This window comes from Schistocerca gregaria, chromosome 5, assembly GCF_023897955.1.
Source record: "Schistocerca gregaria isolate iqSchGreg1 chromosome 5, iqSchGreg1.2, whole genome shotgun sequence".
NCBI classification, from domain to species: Eukaryota; Metazoa; Arthropoda; class Insecta; order Orthoptera; family Acrididae; genus Schistocerca; species Schistocerca gregaria.
Genome location: NC_064924.1, coordinates 537,530,436 through 537,551,463, shown reverse-complemented (window position 1 = coordinate 537,551,463; position 21,028 = coordinate 537,530,436). Strand labels below are relative to the sequence as shown.

At 43.6% G+C, this 21,028-nt stretch overlaps 1 protein-coding gene across 1 annotated transcript in view; it reads left to right on the top strand.

Moving 5' to 3' along the window:
- Positions 1-21,028, top strand: part of LOC126272414 (obscurin-like) — a 269,386-nt gene that overhangs the window by 221,940 nt on the left and 26,418 nt on the right. The window contains exons 6-8 of the mRNA XM_049975253.1: positions 13,216-13,426; positions 19,062-19,228; positions 19,313-19,428. Coding sequence (XP_049831210.1) covers positions 13,216-13,426; positions 19,062-19,189 — 339 coding nt within the window. The 3' untranslated portion in view covers positions 19,190-19,228; positions 19,313-19,428. The remainder of the gene's footprint in view (positions 1-13,215; positions 13,427-19,061; positions 19,229-19,312; positions 19,429-21,028) is intronic.

Sequence of the window (21,028 nt, the reverse complement as noted above, 5' to 3'; positions counted from 1 at the left end):
TGTAACTACACGGCTGGCCTGGGTGGCCGACCGTTTCTGGGCGCTACAGTCTGGAACCGCGTGACCGCTACGGTCGCAGGTTTGAACCCTGCCTTGGGCATGGATGTGTGTGATGTTCTTAGGTTAGTTAGGTTTATGTAGTTCTAAGTTCTAGGGGACTGATGACCTCAGAAGTTAAATCTCATAGTGCTCAGAGCCATTTTGTAACTCCACGAACGGTAACTGCTTATTTGGAGCAACCGGTTACCATCAAGATAAATGTTTATTCGGTCGAGGCAGTGTGTTTTCATTTTTAAAGTAGGCACTTTTAGCCATAGCGCTGATCTCCACGAGAGATATTCTTAAAAATAACTGTGACTGTATTTGCCTCGACCAATCTACAGAAATACGGATAGCCGCAGGCGTATTTGAACCGTCGCCCTCCCGAATGCGAATCCATTGTGCTAGCGCCACCTCTCATGGTGATTGAAGTTGAATAATCTAAATTATGAACAAATTATCCTATAACTGCTGTCTTTTAGATACTTCTTATCTCTCTAGTCACCGCAACATGAAATGAAGGGCCTTTGTAAAAATGTACGAACTACTCGGCGCAGTTTTATTGTGTATTTTCGGAGGACGCGATCCTATGCTAAGTGTCAAAAAGGTATTATTGCTTCTGCTACACCCTCATTTACAATGGTTTTATTTTTATTTTAGTGAGCAGATCTGTGCACCCTGTCATGCGACTGGCACCTGAGTAACATGCCACGTAATAAAAATTTCAGCCATGACCATTTTCTGTGCTGTCAAGTGAATACTCCACGCGCTACCACGAATACTCTCATTATGTCTTCTATAGTTGTCTTCCTTATGCAGAATAAATCGTTCAGTCACAGTTATATGACTCACGGTAGCTGCAGGGCGCATCACTGTAAGTTTAAAACGTTGCTCGGCTATTGGCCATGAGTACTTGTATTTTCTTTGGAGACGCAATGACACTATTTTATCTATCACGAGAACGTCTTTCACTCGTAATGACATTCGCTTTGAGAGGAAAGCATATTATAATACTGTGGAATGAAATCCTTAGAATCTATTTACTACGAGGTGCGACAATAAAGTAATGCGACTGATGTGAAAAAAAATTACTTACCGTTTTAGTCACGTTCAGTGTTGTCTCCTTCAAATTAGTTCCCTTCTTATAGGAGACACTTTTCCCTGCGCTTGTGCCATTGATGGTAACAACTCTGGATTTTAATTCTGTAATATCTTCCAGAACCCTCGCCACAGCTTCTTGGACATCTTGTGTTGTTTGAAACTAGTGTCCCTTGATCGCCGTTTTGACTCTTGGAAATAGAAGACAGTCGCACGGAGCAATATCTGGTGAATAAGGTGGCTGTGATAGAGCTGACTTTTGTTTAGAGTTTAAAAAACTGTATTGACACAGCAGTATCAGATGGCGCATTATCGTGATGCAGAATCCAAGTCTTTCTCATACCAAGATCTTCAGTTATTATGAGACGAACCATTTCTCGACTGATGTTCATTTCCTCTGCAATCATTTCCACGGATTACCTTCGACCAGCTCGTACGAGTTCATGCACCCTGGCAAATTTGAAATCCGTCCGTGAGATTGATGGTCGTCCACTACGGTCTTCAACTTCCATCAAGATTCGATCTGCCTTCACCAAATATTTTATGCCAACGAAAAGCTAGAGCTCTTGACATAACTTCCTCTCCAAAAGCCTTTTGAAGCTTACCGTAAGTTGTCGTTGCGTTTTCACCCAATTTAACGCAAAAAGAAATGTCATACCGTTGCGCAATAACATGTGGTTCCAGTTCCGTGACGAGAGATACAAACACGTATTAGCTCATTACAGCACAACTGACAACTGAGCGGTGGCATTGATGTGTTGCTTGGACTAGAAGCAGCTTATAGACCAAAGATATTGTGCCTACGCAAGCATTCAGGGTTGCCACATTTCGCAAAGAAAATCAGTCTCATTACTTTGTCGCACCACATACAAGGTCTGTCACAACGTGCATGTTCACACTCAGGCAGACGCCACCCGCTTTATCAGGTCACCTTAGCTATTTATTTCGCAAAACATAACAAGTTGGATGCCAGGGAAAATAACACATCTTGATGCTATTGTGTTCTCGACTATGGAAGGTCAGAATATGTTTTCCTCAGTCATGTCACGGGATGGGCAACACACACAATTCGTGATCATGACACAATGTACACTGACGGAGAAAACATTGCAACATCAAAACATAATTAATTTATGGTAATGATATTCCAGGAATTCATTTGTGTAGATAACACATTTAAGTGATTTACATAGTGAGATCACTGGTTAATGCAAGCTTGAGGTAAGTGCAAATGTAGAAATTTTGGTACATTAACAACTTCTGTAACTGCTAGAATGTTGAATACTTGCATGCATTGTGCATCTATCGGATTCTGGTAAGTTTTAATGAAGAGAATCATTGCATACTAATGACTGGAACTTGATTATATTGTTTCTCAAATGGAGGTTGACATCATAATCATTAGCAGAACTGCAAGGGGCTTTCATTTCTGAAAACAGTTTGATCTTATTCATGATTGCGATACATCGTAATATATCGCTCTCTTTTGGCTACACAGTCCTATTTTTCAACATTACCTCCAATCAATGCGATGACCTTACCCCAACTTGTTGGGATGGCCTGTATGGCCCCACCGTATCACTCTACTGGTCGACGTCGGAGCCAACATCTTACTGCATCAATAACATCGTCATTATCTGCTACTGCTTCCCGTAAAGTGCATCGTCCATTGGGCCAATCAGATGGCAGTTGGAAAGTGTGAGATCCCGACTGTAGGTTCTACAAGGAAGAACAGTCCGGTGCTATTTTAAGACCTCCTCTCGGGTGCACAGACTACCGTTGATAAGGCGAAGTTCACTTGCATTTTTGTGGTGACGAACAGTTTGAAGGCGTTTCTTGAGTTTCCTGAGGCCAGCACAATTTAATCCAGATCCGAGCCATGCACAATTAGGGACAACATCAAACAGAATAACCCCTTCAGTGTCCCAGAAGAATGTCACCAGAAATTTACCGGCTGAGAGTGGGGCTTTTAGCTTTTTCTTCGGAGGATAGTTGGTGTGGCGCCTCTCTATGGACTGCCCTTTTGTTTCCAGTTTCATTTGATGAACCCATGTTTCATTGTCTGTGACCATGTTCAAACAACAGTTGTGGCGATCAGCCTCTTAAAGCAGAAGGAGATCAGCACATATGGTCCTTCGTTGCTCTTACGGTATTCTAATAGGCCTTGAGGAACCCACCAAGCCAAAACCTTTCAATATCACACCTGCTGGATGATTGTGTCAACGCTACCAACGAAGACTTCCAATATTTAGCAAGGACATCCGCCAAAGAGCAGCGCATATTGAGATAATATTTTATTTTGTTTTCGATCCCAATTTCATCATAGGTATTGTTATACTTCCAGGTCGTGAATTCTCAAGTGCTTCCTTCGAAGACTCGAGTGCACTTTGAGCTGCAGTCATGTCTACGAGGGAAGTAGATGAGAGTTCACGACACCCAGAAACAGATGACACCAGTATCCAAATATACATAATTTTTAAGGGTGCACATGAGGCCTGTAGAGGGCATATTAAATTGTCGAAACTGCTAACGAAAACGAATTAAGATAACTTCTGAATTCGCACGGCTATTCTGCTAATTTATTTGTTAAATATTAGACCAGCCGCTGTCCTAGGTCCACAGTGAATCAACAGATACAAGATGTCAGGTTGTTCAGTTAGTTGTCTGAGTGAGAGTCTCTACACGTTGAAACATTGCAGTAGTCTCAGATATGTGCGGCAGGCCGACACGCGGGAGAAAGGAAAGCTTATTGAAAATGGATGCAGCACTATACTGGACACCTTTCTGCACAAGACATAAGGAAGTCCTATCCAAATGCTGGTTTGATTTCTGCCGAGTATTAACTGAATGAAAACTGCTTATTCTTGGGAATAAACTAATACTATTAGCAAGAAATGACAGTAACGAATATAGTGTGTGTGTGTGTGTGTGTGTGTGTGTGTGAGAGAGAGAGAGAGAGAGAGAGAGAGAGAGAGAGAGGCCAACGTCAAAATACCCAGACTCCTGAACAGGTGTTGACAAGAGCTTTGTGAATTTACAAAGCTTATTGCCCGGACCGCCAGTTTCTGAGCCAAAAATGTCCTTTAAGAATGGGAAGAGTTACCCAAAGTATAATACAATCCAGCAGAAGTGAATAAAAATAAGCCAAGTAGACTAATTTTCGTGTCGAATGACCACTTACTTCAGATACCGTTCGAATAGTTAAAACGGCAGCATTAAGTCTTTGTACAAGATCCTGAACGAGGGCTTTCCACGACAGCTTTCTATCTATTTGACTAACTAGAAATTTCAACTCTTTATTTCCGCCAACCATATGCCCATTCTGTGGAATTAAAACGACGTTTTTTTCAATTGTGTGTTAGAAACTGTAAAAACTGTGTCTTACTGTGATTTAGCGTTGGTTTATTTTCTAAAAGCCCTAAACGTAAATCATGAACTGTACTATTTGAATCCCAGCCAGTGTTACACACAACATCCTTTACTACCAAGCAAACAGAAGTATCTTAGAGTTACCCGCAATACTATAGAACATATATTTTATATAAATAATGAACAGCAGTGGCCCCAAACAGTGATCCCTGGTGAACACTCACTGGACCATACCCCACTCAGACCCCACATCACAGCCGTTCTCAACATTGTGAATAGTGACTTTTGCTGTCACGTGCTAAAGTAAGAGGTGAACAAATTATGAGCTACTCCACGTATTCCATAATGGTCCAACATCTGGAGCAATATTTTGTAATCAACATAATCAAATGCCTTAGTTAAATCTAGACACAGAGAAAAGAGAATATAGCATTTTCTGTTGTTAAACGACTTCTAAAGCCGAACTGCACATTTGATAGAAAATCGTGTGGCATAAAATGATCAGTTATCCTTACACACACATCCTTTTTCTAGCCCCGTTGTTTTTGTTGTTGTGATCTTCAGTCCTGAGACTGGTTTGATGCAGCTCTCCATGCCACTCTATCCTGGGCAAGCTTCTTCATCTCCCAGTTATTACCGCAACCTACATCCATCTGAATCTGCCTAGTGTATTCATCTCGTGGTCTCCCTCTACGATTTCGTCCTCCACGCTACCCTCCAGTACTAAACTGGTGATACCTTGATGCCTCAGGACATGTCTTACCAACCGATCCCTTCTTCAAGTAGAGTAGTGCCGCAAAGTTCTCTTCTCCACAATCCTATTCAATACTTCCTCATTAGTTATGTGATCTACCCATCTAATCTTCAGCATTCTTCTGTAGCACCACATTTCGAAAGCTTCTATTCTCTTTTTGTCCAATCTATTTATCGTCCATGTTTCACTTCCATACATGGCTACAATCCATACAAATACTTTCAAAAGTAACTTCCTGACACTTAAATCTATACTCGATGTTAACAAATTTCTCTTCTTCAGAAACGCTTTCCTTGCCATTGCCAGTCTACATTTTATATCCTCTCCGACCATCATCAGTTATTTATGCTCCCCAAAATAGCAAAACTCATTTACTACTTTAAGTGTCTCATTTCCTAATCTAATTCCCTCAGCATCACGCGACTTAATTCGACTACATTCCATTATCGTCGTTATGCTTTTGTTGATGTTCATCTTATATAATCCTTTAAAGACACTATCCATTCCGTTCAACTTCTCTTCCAAGTCCTTTGCAGTCTCTGACAGAATTACAATGTCATCGGTGAACCTCAAAGTTTTTATTTCTTCTCCATGGATTTTAATAACTATTCCGAATTTTTCTCTTGTTTCCTTCACTGCTTGCTCAATATACAGATTGAACAACATCGGGGAGAGGCTACAACCCTGTCTCACACCCTTCCCAAACTTTCATGTCCCACGACTCTTATAACTGCTGTCTGGTTTTTGTACAAATTGTAAATAGCCTTTCCATCCCTGTATTTTACCCCTGCTACCTTCAGAATTTGAAAGAGTGTATTCCAGTCAACATTATCAATAGCTTTCTCTTCACGCAGTATCGTATCTCCCATTTCATTTTCATCTTCATCCTCCTCCATTTCCATAATATTGCCCTCAAGTGCATCACCCTTGTATAGACCCTCTATATATTCCTTCCACCTTTCTGCTTTCCCTTCTTTGATTAGATATACACATTGAACAACATTGGGGAGAGGCTACAACCCTGTCTCACACCCTTTCCAACCTTTCATGTCCCTCGACTCTTATAACTGCCATCTGGTTTCTGTACAAATTGTAAATTGCCTTTCGATCCCTGTATTTTACCCCTGCTACCTTCAGAATTTGAAAGAGAGTATTCGACTCAACATTATGAAAAGCTTTCTCTAAGTCTACGAATGCTAGAAACGTAGGATTGCGTTTCCTTAATCTACCTTCAAAGATATGTGGTACTGTTAGTATTGCCTCACGTGTTCCAACATTTCTACAGCATCCTAACTGATCTTCCCCGAGTCGGCTTCCACTAGTTTTTCCATTCGTCTGTAAAGAATTCGCGTTAGTATTTTGCAGCTGTGACTTACTAAACTGGTAGTTCGCTAACTTTCACATCTGTCAACACCTGCCTTTTTTGGGAATGGAATTTTTATATTCTTCTTGAAGTCTGAAGGTATTTCGCCTGTTTCATACATCTTGCTGACCAGATGGTAGAGTTTTGTCACGACTGGCTCTTCCAAGGCCGTCAGTAGTTCTAATGGAGTGTTATCTACACTGGGGGCGTTGTTTCGACTCAAGTCTTTCAGTGCTCTGTCAAACTCTTCACCCAGTATCGTATCTCCCATTTCATTTTCATCTACATCCTCCTCCATTTCCATAATATTGCTCTCAAGTGCATCACCCTTGTATAGACCCTCTGTATATTCCTTCCACCTTTCTGCTTTGCCTTCTTTGCTTAGAACTGGGTTCCCAACTGAGCTCTTGATATTCATGCAAGTGGTTCTCTTTTCTCTAAAGGTCTCTTTAATTTTGCTGTAGGCAGTATCTATCTCACCCCTAGTGAGATAAGCCTTTACATCCTTACATTTGTCCCCTAGCCATCCCTGCTTAGCCATTTTCAACCTCCTGTCCGTCTCATTTTTGAGACGTTTGTATTCCCATCATATACGAAATTTATAATGAAGTGGCTACATATAGCTAATTTCTGGTACTTCCTACAACGTGAATGAAGAACCCTCTCTAGCTTGAGCAGAAATTCTCTGAAGTTAGAGTTACGGAACCTATAAACAGCAACAATTAGAAGTTTAGTTTCACTAAATTCAACTGACCCCGCACAACATTCAGAAATCTGTTCAGTGCAGTGCCACGATACGTCTATGGACTCAAATGAAATACTTGTATTTCGTACATAGCCACTCCCCCACCAAACAAGGAACACCCTGACAAACAGCCAGCTAATCTGTATGCCAGTAAAGGAAGCCAGTGAATTTTCAAATTCCTTAAGTTGTGCTCTTATATACCAATAATTTCAAATTCAACATCTATAAGTATTTCACTAACTTTATCTCTGATACCTCTTATATTCTGATGGCGTATTCAAATTCCTTCTGTGCTTGGAATCATTACATCCTCTGAAGGTGACCCCTTAGTTAGAGTCACTTCCTATAAGCAGGTATACCTATCAACTGACTGAAATAAAAAAAAAAGTTGCTCATCTAACACCAACTACTACATGAATTTTTCCATCAGTGATTCCACTACCACCACACTACGCTGTTACATGTAAGCTTCGCCAGCCCCCATTCCCAAACCAACTGGGGTTCAGGCCATGCCTAGTGAATCCCAATCTAGTGATGCACCCAACTGGAACCACTGAGATGTGACCCACACCCTCTGCCATCAGCGCCCTCCCCAACCCACAGTTAACGTGCCTAACAGCCGCATTAAGATGAGACCTATAATGACGCTGAAAAAGTGTGACTAAATGCACATCAGTGCCACCAGTTTGAGTAGCTATATTTACCAGGTCACGGCCTACATCATATTCCCCGTCCCTACTACGACTGTTCCCCCCCCTCGACCCACTATTACTACTTAATACGCCTTCGTAAAATTCCTACATAACTCCCTTATGCTGTCAAATCATTTGAGCCAACCTTACACTAGACTTCACAATGCTGGTGACGTGGTATTCACTCCCCAACACTTCCTCCTACTGCTGCCTGTCTCTACCGTGCGAACTATCTAGCAGCAGAACCTTTTTCTTTCTGTTACAATTTGCTACTGACCTAGGCTTCCTAACTGCTGAGGACTGCTACATTTTCCGTATATCTACAGCTACACGAGGCTCCTCTCCACTCAACTGTCGCAGTTGGTCAAATCTATTGCATGTACGCGAAGTATAACTGTGTGTATACGTTATCTTCCTAGCTGGCTTCTTGCCAACTGCCAGTTCCCATTCTTCACCATCCTTCAGCCCCCTCAACCTATTCTGAAAGCGCCTTTGAATATCTGTGACATTCTGATCTTTCCCCAACAGAAATTCAGTGACAGCTTTGTGCTTGGCGTATAGCGCTGCTAGCAGTCCGAACTTCATAACTATAGGGGCTGAAGCCGGAATAACCAAGTTGTCCCACAATATATTTTTTATTTCCAAACTAAAAATGTGATGCATAACATATTGATCGGCAACGGCCTTGCCGCAGGGGATACACCGGTTCGTGTGAGATCACCGAAGTTAAGCGCTGCTGGGCGTGGCCGGCACTTGGATGGGTGACCATCCAGCCGCCATGCACTGTTGCCATTTTTGGGGGTGCACACAGCCTCGTGATGCCAATTGAGGGACTACTTGACCGAACAGTAGCTACTTGGGTCAAGAATACCTTCATAACTGTCGGGAGAGCGGTGTGCTGACCCCATACCCCTCCTATCTGCCTCCTCCTCAGAGGATGACACGGCGGTCGGATGGTTCCGGTAGGCCACTCGTGGCCTGAAGACGAAGTGCTTTATAACATATTGATAGCCTCTCGTAGACCTGAAAATTTTCTCACATACTTCAACCTATTCGAGAGCAGTACACGTTGCACAGCTGTTCTTGTACCGTCGAGACCTTGGGTTGTACGCAGAGTCTGTTTTCCTTTTTTTCCATTGACCACCCACCTAAAATTGAATTAAAACCCAAAGGAGCGTTTACAGGATCGTACCTGGAGACAAGGAAGTTATTCATGCATACTAAATGACTCCACGGCAAAAGTACAATCGAGGGATGTATATGGCTTCCTGAGCTTTGAAGAACTTATGAGATGATTTCCAGCTTAGGTTCTGATTGTTTATGACGTCAGCCTCCACTAGACAAAAAATAAAATCGAGCTGCTGTTACTATTAGGTAATCAATGCTCTTCGCCAAAGCTTACCACTGACTTAAATATACTTTATACGAAACCAGGTGTAAAAAGCAAATTCATTTTTCAAAGATATCTTTACTGATTATTGTTATGGAAATGAGTATGCATCGTAATAATGAGTCACGTATTATTTTGAATTAAGGTAATACACGGCGCACTAGAAAACAAACAAAATATCAATTACAAAGATTTACAATTAAAACATGAAACACATATAAGTGAAATAAATAAACACAATAACAATATTTCAATTAGGTTTATTGAAAATACTCCGACAGCACATTGTGTAAAGTTACTTTCCAAAAATGGTGTCTGAAAAAGCAACTATATTACACCAGGATTTTTGTGGCATAAAATCTTCTTTAATTTATATTCTGACTTAAGTTTGGCGTTTTTGTCGGTATTGTGCAAAATTTCACATTGTTATAAATGTTGATAATAGTTCTCAATATATTTAAGTACATAGCAACGCCAAATGCGACACATTTTTAAATATCGTTGTTTCGAAGATATTTCCTCTAAACCTAGTACTCCAAATTCGCTTTCGGGATTTGTTTTATCCCACAAAAGTAAAAGAAGTTGTCAGGACCAGATCTTTAGCTTACGGCAAATAATGGAGAAGTGTTATGAGTGGAACAGGGAATTGTACCTATGCTTTATAGATCTAGGAAAGGCATATGACAGAGTTCCTAGGAGGAAGTTATTTTCTGTTCTACGAGACTATGGGATTGGAGGCAAACTTTTGCAAGCAATTAACGGTCTTTACATAGATAGTCAGGCAGCAGTTAGAGTTGACGGTAAATTGATTTCATGGTTCACAGTAGTTTCAGGGGTAAGACAAGGCTGCAACCTGTCTCCACTGTTGTTAACATTATTTATGGATCATATGTGGAAAACAATAGACTGGATGGGTGAAATTAGGATATGTGAACACAAATTAAGCAGTCTCATATATGCGGATGACTTGGTTGTGATGGAAGATTCCATTGAAGGTTTGCAAAGTAATATTTCAGAGCTAGGTCAGAAATGAAAGGACTATGGTATGAAGATTAGCATCTCCAAAACGAAAAATTTCAGTGGGAAAGAGATATAAACGGATTGAGTGCCAAATAGGAGGAACAAAGTTAGAACAGGTGGACGGTTTCATGTACTTAGGATGCATAATCTCACAGGATGGCAACACACTGAAAGAACTGGAAGCTAGGTGTAACAAAGCTAATGCAGTGAGCGCTCAGCTACGATCTACTGTCTACTGCAAGAAGGAAGTCAGTACCAAGACTAAGTTTTCTGTGCACCGTTCAATCTTTCGACCAACTTTGTTGTATGGGAACGAAATATGGGTGGATTCAGGTTACCTTATCAACAAGGTTGAGGTTACGGATATGAAAGTAGCTAGGATGATTGCAGGTACTAGTAGATGGGAACAATGGCAGGAAGGCGTTCACAATGAGGAAATCAAAGAAAAACTGGGAATGAACGCTATACAGGGAGTTACAAAAAGGTACGGCCAAACTTTTAGGAAACATTCCTCACACACAAATAAAGAAAAGATGTTATGTCGACATGTGTCCGGATAGGCTTAGTTCCCATGTTAGAGCTCATTTCAGTTTCGTCAGTATGTACCGTACTTCCTCGATTCAGCGCCAGTTGGCCCAATTGAAGGAAGGTAATGTTGACTTCAGTGCTTGTGTTGACATGCGACTCATTGCTCTACAGTACTACCATCAAGATCATCAGTACATAGCATCAACAGGTTAGTGTTCATCACGAACGTGGTTCTGCAGTCAGTGCAATGTTTACAAATGCGGGATTGGCAGATGCCCAATTGATGTATGGATTAGCACGAGCAATAGCCGTGGCGGGGTACGTTTGTATCGAGACAGATTTCCAGAACGAAGGCGTCCCGATAGGAAGACGTTCGAAGCAATTGATCGGCGTCTTAGGAAGCACGAAACATTCCAGCCTATGACTCGTGACTTGGGAAGACCTAGAACGACGAGGACACCTGCAATGGACGATGCAATTCTTCGTGCAGTTGACGATAACCCTAATCTCAGTGTCAGAGAAGTTGCTGCTGTACAAGGTAACGTTGGCCACGTCACTGTATGGAGAGTGCTACGGGAGAACCAGTTGTTTCCGTACCATGTACAGCTTGTGCAGGCACTATCAGCAGCTGATTGGCCTCCACGGGTACACTTCTGGGAATGGCTCATCCAACAATGTGTCAATCCTCATTTCAGTGCAAATGTTCTCTTTACGGATGAGGTTTCATTCCAAAGTGATAGAATTGTAAATTTTCACAATCAACATTTGTGAGCTGACGAGAATCCGCACGCAATTGTGCAATCACGTCATCAACACAGATATTCTGTGAACGTTTGGGCAGGCATTGTTGGTGATGCCTTGATTGGGCCCCATGTTCTTCAACCTATGCTCAATGGGGCACTTTATCACGATTTCATACGGGGTACTCTATCTGTGCTGCTAGAAGATGTGCCTTTAGACGTACGGCACAACATTTGGTTCATGCACTATGGAGCCCCTGCACATTTCAGTCGAAGTGTTCGTACGCTTCTTAACAACAGATTCGGTGGCCGATGGATTGGTAGAGGCGGACCAATTCCATTGCCTCCACGGTCTCCTGACCTCGATCCTCTTGACTTTCATTTATGGGGGCATTTGAAAGCTCTTGTCTACGCAACCCCGGTACCAAATGTAGAGACTCTTCGTGCTCGTATTGTGGACGGCTGTGATACAATAAGCCATTCTCCAGGGCTGCATCAGCGCATCAGGGATTCCATGCGACGGAGGGTGGATGGATGTATCCTCGCTAACGGAGGACATTTTGAACATTTCCTGTAAAAAAGTGTTTGAAGTCACGCTGGTAAGTTCTGTTGGTGTGTGTTTCCATTCCATGATTAATGTTATTTGAAGAGAAGTAATAAAATGAGCTCTAACATGGAAAGTGAGCGTTTCCGGATACATGTAAACATAACATATTTTCTTTCTTTGTGTGTGAGTAACGTTTCCTGAACGTTTGGTCCTACCTTTTTGCAACACCTTGTAGATGTAGCAGTCAGGGCGGACAGGCTTGGATGGTGGGGTCATCTTACACGCATGGGAGAAGCAAGGTTACCCAAGAGACTCATGGCTTCAGCAGTAGAGGGTAGGAGGAGTCGGGGTGGACCAAGGAGAATTTACCTGGATTCGGTTAAGAATGATTTTGAAGTAGTAGGCTTAACATCAGAATTGGCGCCAGTGTTAGCACTGAATAGGGGATTATGGAGGAATTTTATAAGGGGACTATGCTCCAGACTGGACGCTGAAAGGCAAAATCAGTCTGAAATGATGATGATGATGATGATGACCGGACGCAAAAGAAAGTATTGCAATATTTTGCCGCCGCCATGCACCCGACAAGTTCCATGAAGATCATTTACTTCTTGTCCCTGTAGCCAAAATTATTGAAATAAAAGGAAATGGGAGAGTACAAATAGCGAGCAACGAATCACAACGAGACTGACCAGGAAGTGTATGGGTGAGGAAATATTTTTACACTAGTATATCACAACGAAGGTTCGGAGCCGCTAGACGGAAGGTTAAAGGATAGTCTCCCTGTTCCCCGGCAAGCACACACCCTTCCCCGACAACCTACCGCATCTCAAGCTTTGCGACCCGTCCCTCGCACCCACCACCTCGCAGAAGCCCAGTTGCAGAGAGTTTGATTGCGCGCTGCGCCGCGCCGCCTGCCGCTGCCTCCAGAGCCAGACGCCGCCGCAGCAGGTGGTGTGGTCGCACAACGGCCGCCCCCTCTCCAGGGACGGCGCGCGCGGCGTCGCGCTCAGCACGGAGCCGGGGCCGCGCACGCACTCCCGGCTGGTGGTGGCGCGCGCCGCCCGCGCCGACGCCGGCAACTACACCTGCGGCGCGCCCGGCACCGAGCCCGACACCATCAGCGTCTACGTCTCGGAAGGTGAGCCCACACACAACCCCACTCTGCGTTCCACGTGCTTCTGTTGATGGCTTTCTCACCCCTGTGCAAGCTTCTTCATCTCCCAGTACCTACTGCAACCTACATCCTCCTGAGTCTGCTCCGTGTATTCATCTCTTTGTCTCCTCGACGATTCTTACCCTTCTCACTGCCCTCCAATACTAAACTGGTGATCCCTTGATGGCTCAGAACATGTCCTACCAACCGTTCCCTCCTTCTAGTAAAGTTGTGCCACAAACTCCTCTTCTCCCCAATTCTATTCAAGACATCTTCATTAGCTATGTAATCTACTCATCTAATCTTCAGCATTCTTCTGTTGCCACTATTTTCGAAAGCTTGTATTCGCTTCTTGTCTAAACTATTTATCTTCCACATTTCACTTCCATACATTTCTACACTCCACACAAATACTTTCACAAACGGCTTCCTGACACTTCTGTACTCGATGTTAACAAATTTCTCTTCCTCAGAAACGCTTTCCTAGCCATTGCCAGTCTACATTTTATATCCACTCTACTTCGACCACCATCGGTTATTTTGCTCCCCAAATAGCAAAACTTCTTTACTACTTTAAGTGTCTTATTTCGTAATCTAATTCCCTCAGCATCACCTCACTTAATTCGACTACATAGGATCCGTATATCCTGGTTTTATCCACATCTGTCAGTACAGATATGCATGTAGGGAGTTCTGTTGTACTTCAGCTTTTATGCCTGTTCCAAGGAACTGGTCCTGTGATTCAAAGCGGTAACTAGTAACATCCCCCCCTACCCCCTCCATCGTCAACACTATCGTCTAAACGAACATTGGAATTAAAAAGAATTTCAGTTAAACACTTCTGTTAGATTGGTTTGTACGTTCATATCATGTTTGTTTCGAATGTTGGTAATCAGATTGCCGTGGCTTTATTTATCAATTGTCATTTTTTATTTGTAGTTCACAGTTGCTATTTCAGTTTACATTCTATCATTTTGTCATTTTGAAACAGTGACTGTAGCTGTGGATGGTAGAAAATGGAGTGCCAAGTGGATAAATCGGAATATTTCTGAGTTCCAGTGAGATATGGCAGCTGTGGAATGAACCAATAACATTTGCGCCGTCTGTAGTAATAAGGCCAGCAGACAGAGCTCTGCCAGAATATTGTTTTGGTGACTCTTCATGTTCAGGATGACCTTTAGGGTTCAATGAAGATCAGCCAAAAGCATTATTGCATAATGATCCATGCCAGTGTACTGGATAACTGTCATATGTTATCAACTGTAATCATTGTACCATCGTGCGAAACATGCGTGCAATGGGGAAACCGCAAAATTAGGGTGTATGGATACAGAATGCTTAAGCCAAAATCACAAAAATCAGTGGTTGGCCACCTATGCTTGCTCGTGATCAGTCGGTTCGTGAACTGCAGAGGATCAACTAGGTAAAAAGATGAAGGCTAGTAGACATATTTAATGCAATTGATGATAGGAGAAAATATGAAAATGCAATATATGAAGCTGGTAAAAAGGAACACAAACGTCTCAAAAATGAGGTCGACGGGAAGTGCAAAATGACTAAGCAGGGATGGCTAGCGCACAAATGTTAGGATGTAAGGCATACCTCGCTAGGGCTAAGATAGATACAGCCTACAAGAAAATTAAAGAGATCTTTGGAGAAAAGTGAACCATTTCTATGAATTTCAAGAGTTCAAAAGGGAACCTAGTTGTAAGCAAAGAAGGAAAAGCTGGAAGATGGAAGGAGTATATAGGGGGTCTATAGAAGGGAGATATACTTGAGGACAATATTATGGAAATGGAAGAAGATGTAGATGAAGAGGAAATGGGAGATACGATAGTGCGTGAGGAGTTGAACAGAGCACTGAAAGGCCTAATTCGGAACAAGGCCACAGGAGTAGACAACATTCAATCAGAACTAGTGACAGCCTCGAGAATGCCAGCCCTGACAAAACTCTACCATCTGGTGAGAAAGATGTATGAGGCATGCGAAATACCCTCAGACGTCGAGAAGAATAATATAATTCCAATACCAAAGAAGGCAGGTGTTGATAGATGTGAAAATTAATGACCTATCGGTTTAGTAAGTCACGGCTGCAAAATACTATAACGATTTCCTTACAGACGAATGGCAAAACCGGTAGGAGACGACTTCGGGGAAGATCATTTTGGATTCCGTGGAGATACTGAAAAACGTGAGGCTACAACTTATCATAGAAGATAGATTATCGACAGGTAAACCTACATTTCTAGCATTTGTAGAGTTAGAGAAACTTTTTGACAAAGCTGACTGGTTTACTCTCAATCAAATACCGAAGGTGGCAGGAGTAAAATACAGGGAGCGAAAGGCTATTTACTGTTTGTACAGAAACCAGAGGGTAGTTATAAGAGTCGAGGGTATGAGGCAGTGGTTGGGAACGGAGTGAGACAGGGTTGTAGCCTATCGCCGATGTTATTCAATATATACACACCTGGAAATTGAAATAAGAACACCGTGAATTCATTGTCACAGGAAGGGGAAACTTTATTGACACATTCCTGGGGTCAGATACATCACATGATCACACTGACAGAACCACAGGCACATAGACACAGGCAACAGAGCATGCACAATGTTGGCACTAGTACAGTGTATATCCACCTTTCGCAGCAATGCAGGCTGCTATTCTCCCATGGAGACGATCGTAGAGATGCTGGATGTAGTCCTGTGGAACGGCTTGCCATGCCATTTCCACCTGGCATCTCAGTTGGACCAGCGTTCGTGCTGGACGTGCAGACCGCGTGAGACGACGCTTCATCCAGTCCAAAACATGCTCAATGGGGGACAGATCCGGAGATCTTGCTGGCCAGGGTAGTTGTTTTACACCTTCTAGAGCACGTTGGGTGGCACGGGATACATGCGGACGTGCATTGTCCTGTTGGAACAGCAAGTTCCCTTGCCGGTCTAGGAATGGTAGAACTATGGGTTCGATGACGGTTTCGATGTACCGTGCACAATTCAGTGTCCCCTCGACGATCACCAGAGGTATACGGCCAGTGTAAGGAGATCGCTCCCCACACCATGATGCCGGGTGTTGGCCCTGTGTGCCTCGGTCGTATGCAGTCCTGATTGTGGCGCTCACCTGCACAACGCCAAACACCCATACGACAGTCATTGGCACCAAGGCAGAAGCGACTCTCATCGCTGAAGACGACACGTCTCCATTCGTCCCTCCATTCACGCCTGTCGCGACACCACTGGAGGCGGGCTGCACGATGTTAGGGCGTGAGCGGAAGACGGCCTAACAGTGTGCGGGACCGTAGCCCAGCTTCAAGGACACGGTTGCGAATGGTCCTCGCCGATACCCCAGGAGCAACAGTGTCCCTAATTTGCTGGGAAGTGGCGGTGCGGTCCCCTACGGCACTGCATACGATCCTACGGTCTTGGCGTGCATCCGTACGTCGCTGCGGTCCGGTCCCAGGTCGACGGGCACGTGCACCTTCCGCCAACCACTGGTGACAACATCGGTGTACTGTGGAGACCTCACGGCCCACGTATTGAGCAATTCGGCGGTACGTCCACCCGGCCTCCCGCATGCCCACTATACGTCCTCGCTCAAAGTCCGTCAACTGCATATACGGTTCACGTCCATGCTGTCGCGGCATGCTACCAGTGTTAAAGACTGCGATGGAGCTCCGTATGCCACGGCAAACTGGCTGACACTGACGGCGGCGGTGCACAAATGCTGCGCAGCTAGCGCCATTCGATGGCCAACACCGCGGTTCCTGGTGTGTCCGCTGTGCCGTGCGTGTGATCATTGCTTGTACAGCCCTCTCGCAGTGTCCGGAGCAAGTATGGTGGGTCTGACACACCGGTGTCAATGTGTTCTTTTTTCTTATTTTTCCAGGAGTGTATATTGAGCAAGCAGTGAAGGACACAAAAGAAAATTTTGGAGTAGAAATTAAAATCCATGGAGATGAAATAAAGATTTTGAGGTTCGCCGATGACATTGTAGTTCTGTAAGAGACAGCAAAGGACTTGGAAGAGCAGTTGAAGGGAATGAATAGTGTCTTGAAAGGAGGATATAAGTTGAACATCATCAAAAGCAAACCGACTATAATGGAATGTAGTCGAAATATGTCGGGTGATGCTGAGGGAATTAGATTATAAAATGAGACATGTGAAGTAGTAGATGTGTTTTGCGATTTGGGGAGCGAATTAACTGATGATGGTCGAAGCAGAGAAAATATAGAATGTAGACTGGCGATGACAAGGAAAGCGTTTCTGAAGAAGAGAAAGTTGTTAATATCGAGTATAGTTTTAAGTGTCAGAAAATATTTGCTGAAAGTATTTCTGTGGAGTGTAGTCATGTATGGAATTGAAACATGGGCGACAAATAGTTTGGAGAAGAACTGAATAGAAGCTTTCGAAATGTGGGGCTACAGTAGAGAGCTGAAGATTAAATCGGTAGATCATATAACTAAGGAGGAGGTATTGAATAGAATTGGGAAGAAGAGAAAATTGTGGCACAACTTGAATAGGAGGAGAGATAGGTTTCTAGGACATGTTCTGAGGCATCAAGGCATCACCAGTTTAGTATTGAGGGGCAGTGTTGAATTCAGAAATCGTAGAGGGAGACCAAGAGATGAATGCACTAAGCAGATTCTGAAGGTTGTAGGTTGCAGTAGGTAGTTGGGAATGAAGAAACTAGCACAGGATAGAGTAGCATGAAGAGCCCCATCAAACCAATCTCTGGTCTGAAGACCACAACAACATCATTAACAAAAATAAAAATAAGAGTAAAAAGACCTTCTTGTGTTTCTAATATATTTTCTATGGAACATCTGGAAACAATAATATAAACTGTTGTGTTGCACGCCACAGCTGTGTCGGGGAAACGTGGAGGGGTAGTTGTCAGTATTGTAACCGATTTGGTGTGGCCCGCCACGACTGTACTAATCTCTTCACCTCACGGTGCCAATATCAAGTCTTATACAGATGTATCCTTGTTCTCCTATAAAGGTTTTGTTTTGGAATCAACTGAGTTAACTGCTTATGACTTAGCTCATCTTCTGTCGTCCTGTCCCTTCCTGAAGTATTTATCACACGTTTCTTTCCTCACCGATACTGCTGACTCTAAGGAAATATGAATGTATGCAGCACAAACAAAGACATAAGTCCACTTGTGTTTATAGACACAGTCGGGCACTCTTAGACACTTTGCGTGATCCTCTCTTATAAGACTACTTAATTTTCACCATACATCCGTAAGGCATCTCAAACACTTTGATTTTCTTCTTCTCTGTTTATCGTACAATCCGTAATTCACTTCCATATAATGTTTTATTCCGTCCGTACAATCGCAGAAAGGTCTCCCTCAAATGAAACCTATTACTGATTCTAGAATTCTTGTGGCAAAGAATGCCATCTTAGCCTATGTTGTCATATTACCTCCTCATAGGAGAATCCCTTCATCCCATCACTTCCTTAGTCCACTGATACACGCTAAACATATTTGTGCTGTTCGTCACTACCTTCCCTTTCGTTTGGTTTATTCTCAACCAGTGAGACGCTTAAACCAGATAAACATTATGTTGATGGGAAAAGACTGCGTTTCTATAGCTACTTGTTCTTCTCTTGCCAGGAGACAACACAGCGGCCATCCAGCGGCAGGAGGCTTCGCGAGCGCGGCGCCTGTGCCCCCACCCCGCGGTCGGGGCGCACGTCCTCTCCCTTCCGCTCTTCGCCGTCGCCTGCAGCCTCTACTGCTGACATCTGCCGGCGGTGTGAAGTGTTCCTCGGCTTCTCATGGTGGCCTTTGTGTTTCGGTAAATGTCAGTTACACGTGGCATCCGCCACCCTGTCTTACTTTACCATACGGTTTTGGTCTTTCAGAGATGAAGGCACTCACACGGACCCCCCGAATGTCCTCAAGAGGCTGTCGTCTCAAAGCGGCCTGCTCCTCACAATACGCAACTGGACTGCCGGAATACCACTAAGTATCTGAAGAGGTAATATGGTTGGTTACTTAAATCTGTCTTATGGAAAATATGAACAGAACTAATACAGAAAACGTAGGCACAAATACACCCAAATACAGTTATTACGTAAAAGCTAGTATTTCTGTTCAGGTATACGTCCTTGCAACAGAAGGAACTCTTAAGGAGAGACAAAACCGCTGGGAGACGTGTGGGATGAGAGTCGGTAAGGTTCAGAAAGGTATCAATAGGGATGTGGAGCCATACCAACTCGAGTACCGTGACCAACTGCGCTGTGTTTCTTGGTTAACTATCCATGACGCGTATAGCTTGATCAAGATCCCGCAGAATCCCGATCGGATCTAAATCCTAGGAGTCTTGTTGCCCGGGAAGTACTGTAAACGTACGGTATCCTAGCGCTCTTGGAAACACAAACCGTGCCGAGGAAAAACATAGTAGATATAGGGCAGGACATGGTTCCCAAGGATAGATGCACACTGTTGTTGTTACCTCTAGCTATCCAAAACAACCGCATCACGGACACATTCCCCAGAACAAAACGGTGTCTCCTCAAATGCGTGTTCACGGTGTTTTATTTCAGAAGTTTCACGATGTACATGCCAGCGGCCGTCAGTGCGATGGAACATAAAACGTGAGTCATCTCAGTGGACGTCCAGTTCTGGTTCTGGCGTGCAACTGGCAGCCTTCGTCGCAGATGAATAGTAGTCAGTATGGGTGCATGAACGAGGCGCCTGCTTCGAAGACCCAGAAACGGCAACGTTTGCTGAACGGTTGTGGAGGGAAAGCAGTTGGTAGCCCCTTAATTAATCTGGGAGGCCAGTACCTCAACACAGACACCTCTATTCGCCCTTACGCGTGTCCGCAGCCTTCTTTAACTGCTGTCATCTATGACACGTGGTTCGCTACGGTTGCCTCAACAGCACCATTTGGCCACGCTCGATATACACTGTTGTTGTTGTGGTCTTCAGTCCTGAGACTGGTTTGATGCAGCTCTCCATCCTACTCTATCATGTGCAAGCTTCTTCATCTCCCAGTACCTACCGCAACCTACATCCTTCTGAATCTGCCTAGTGTATTCATCTGTTGGTCTCCCTCTACAATTTCTTCCTCCACGCTGCCCTCCAGTACTAAATTGGTGAACCCTTGATGCCTCAGAACATGTCCTACCAACCGATCCCTTCTTCTAGTGAAGTTGTGCCACAAATTCTCTTCTCCCCAATCCTATTCAATACTTCCTCATTAGTTATGTGATCTACCCATCTAATCTTCAGCATTCTTCTGTAGCACCACATTTCGAAAGCTTCCATTCTCTTCTTGTCCTAACTATTTATCGCCCATTTTTCACTTCCATACATGGGTACACTCCATACAAATACTTTCAGAAATGACTTCATGATACTTAAATCTATACTCGATGTTAACAAATTTCTCTTCTTCAGAAACGCTTTCCTTGCCATTGCCAGTCCACATTTTATATCCTCTCCGACCATCATAAGTTACTTTGCTCCCCAAATAGCAAAACTCCTTTACTACTTTAAGTGTCTCATTTCCTAATCTAATTCCCTCAGCATCACCCGACTTAATTCGACTACATTCCATTATTCTCTTTTTG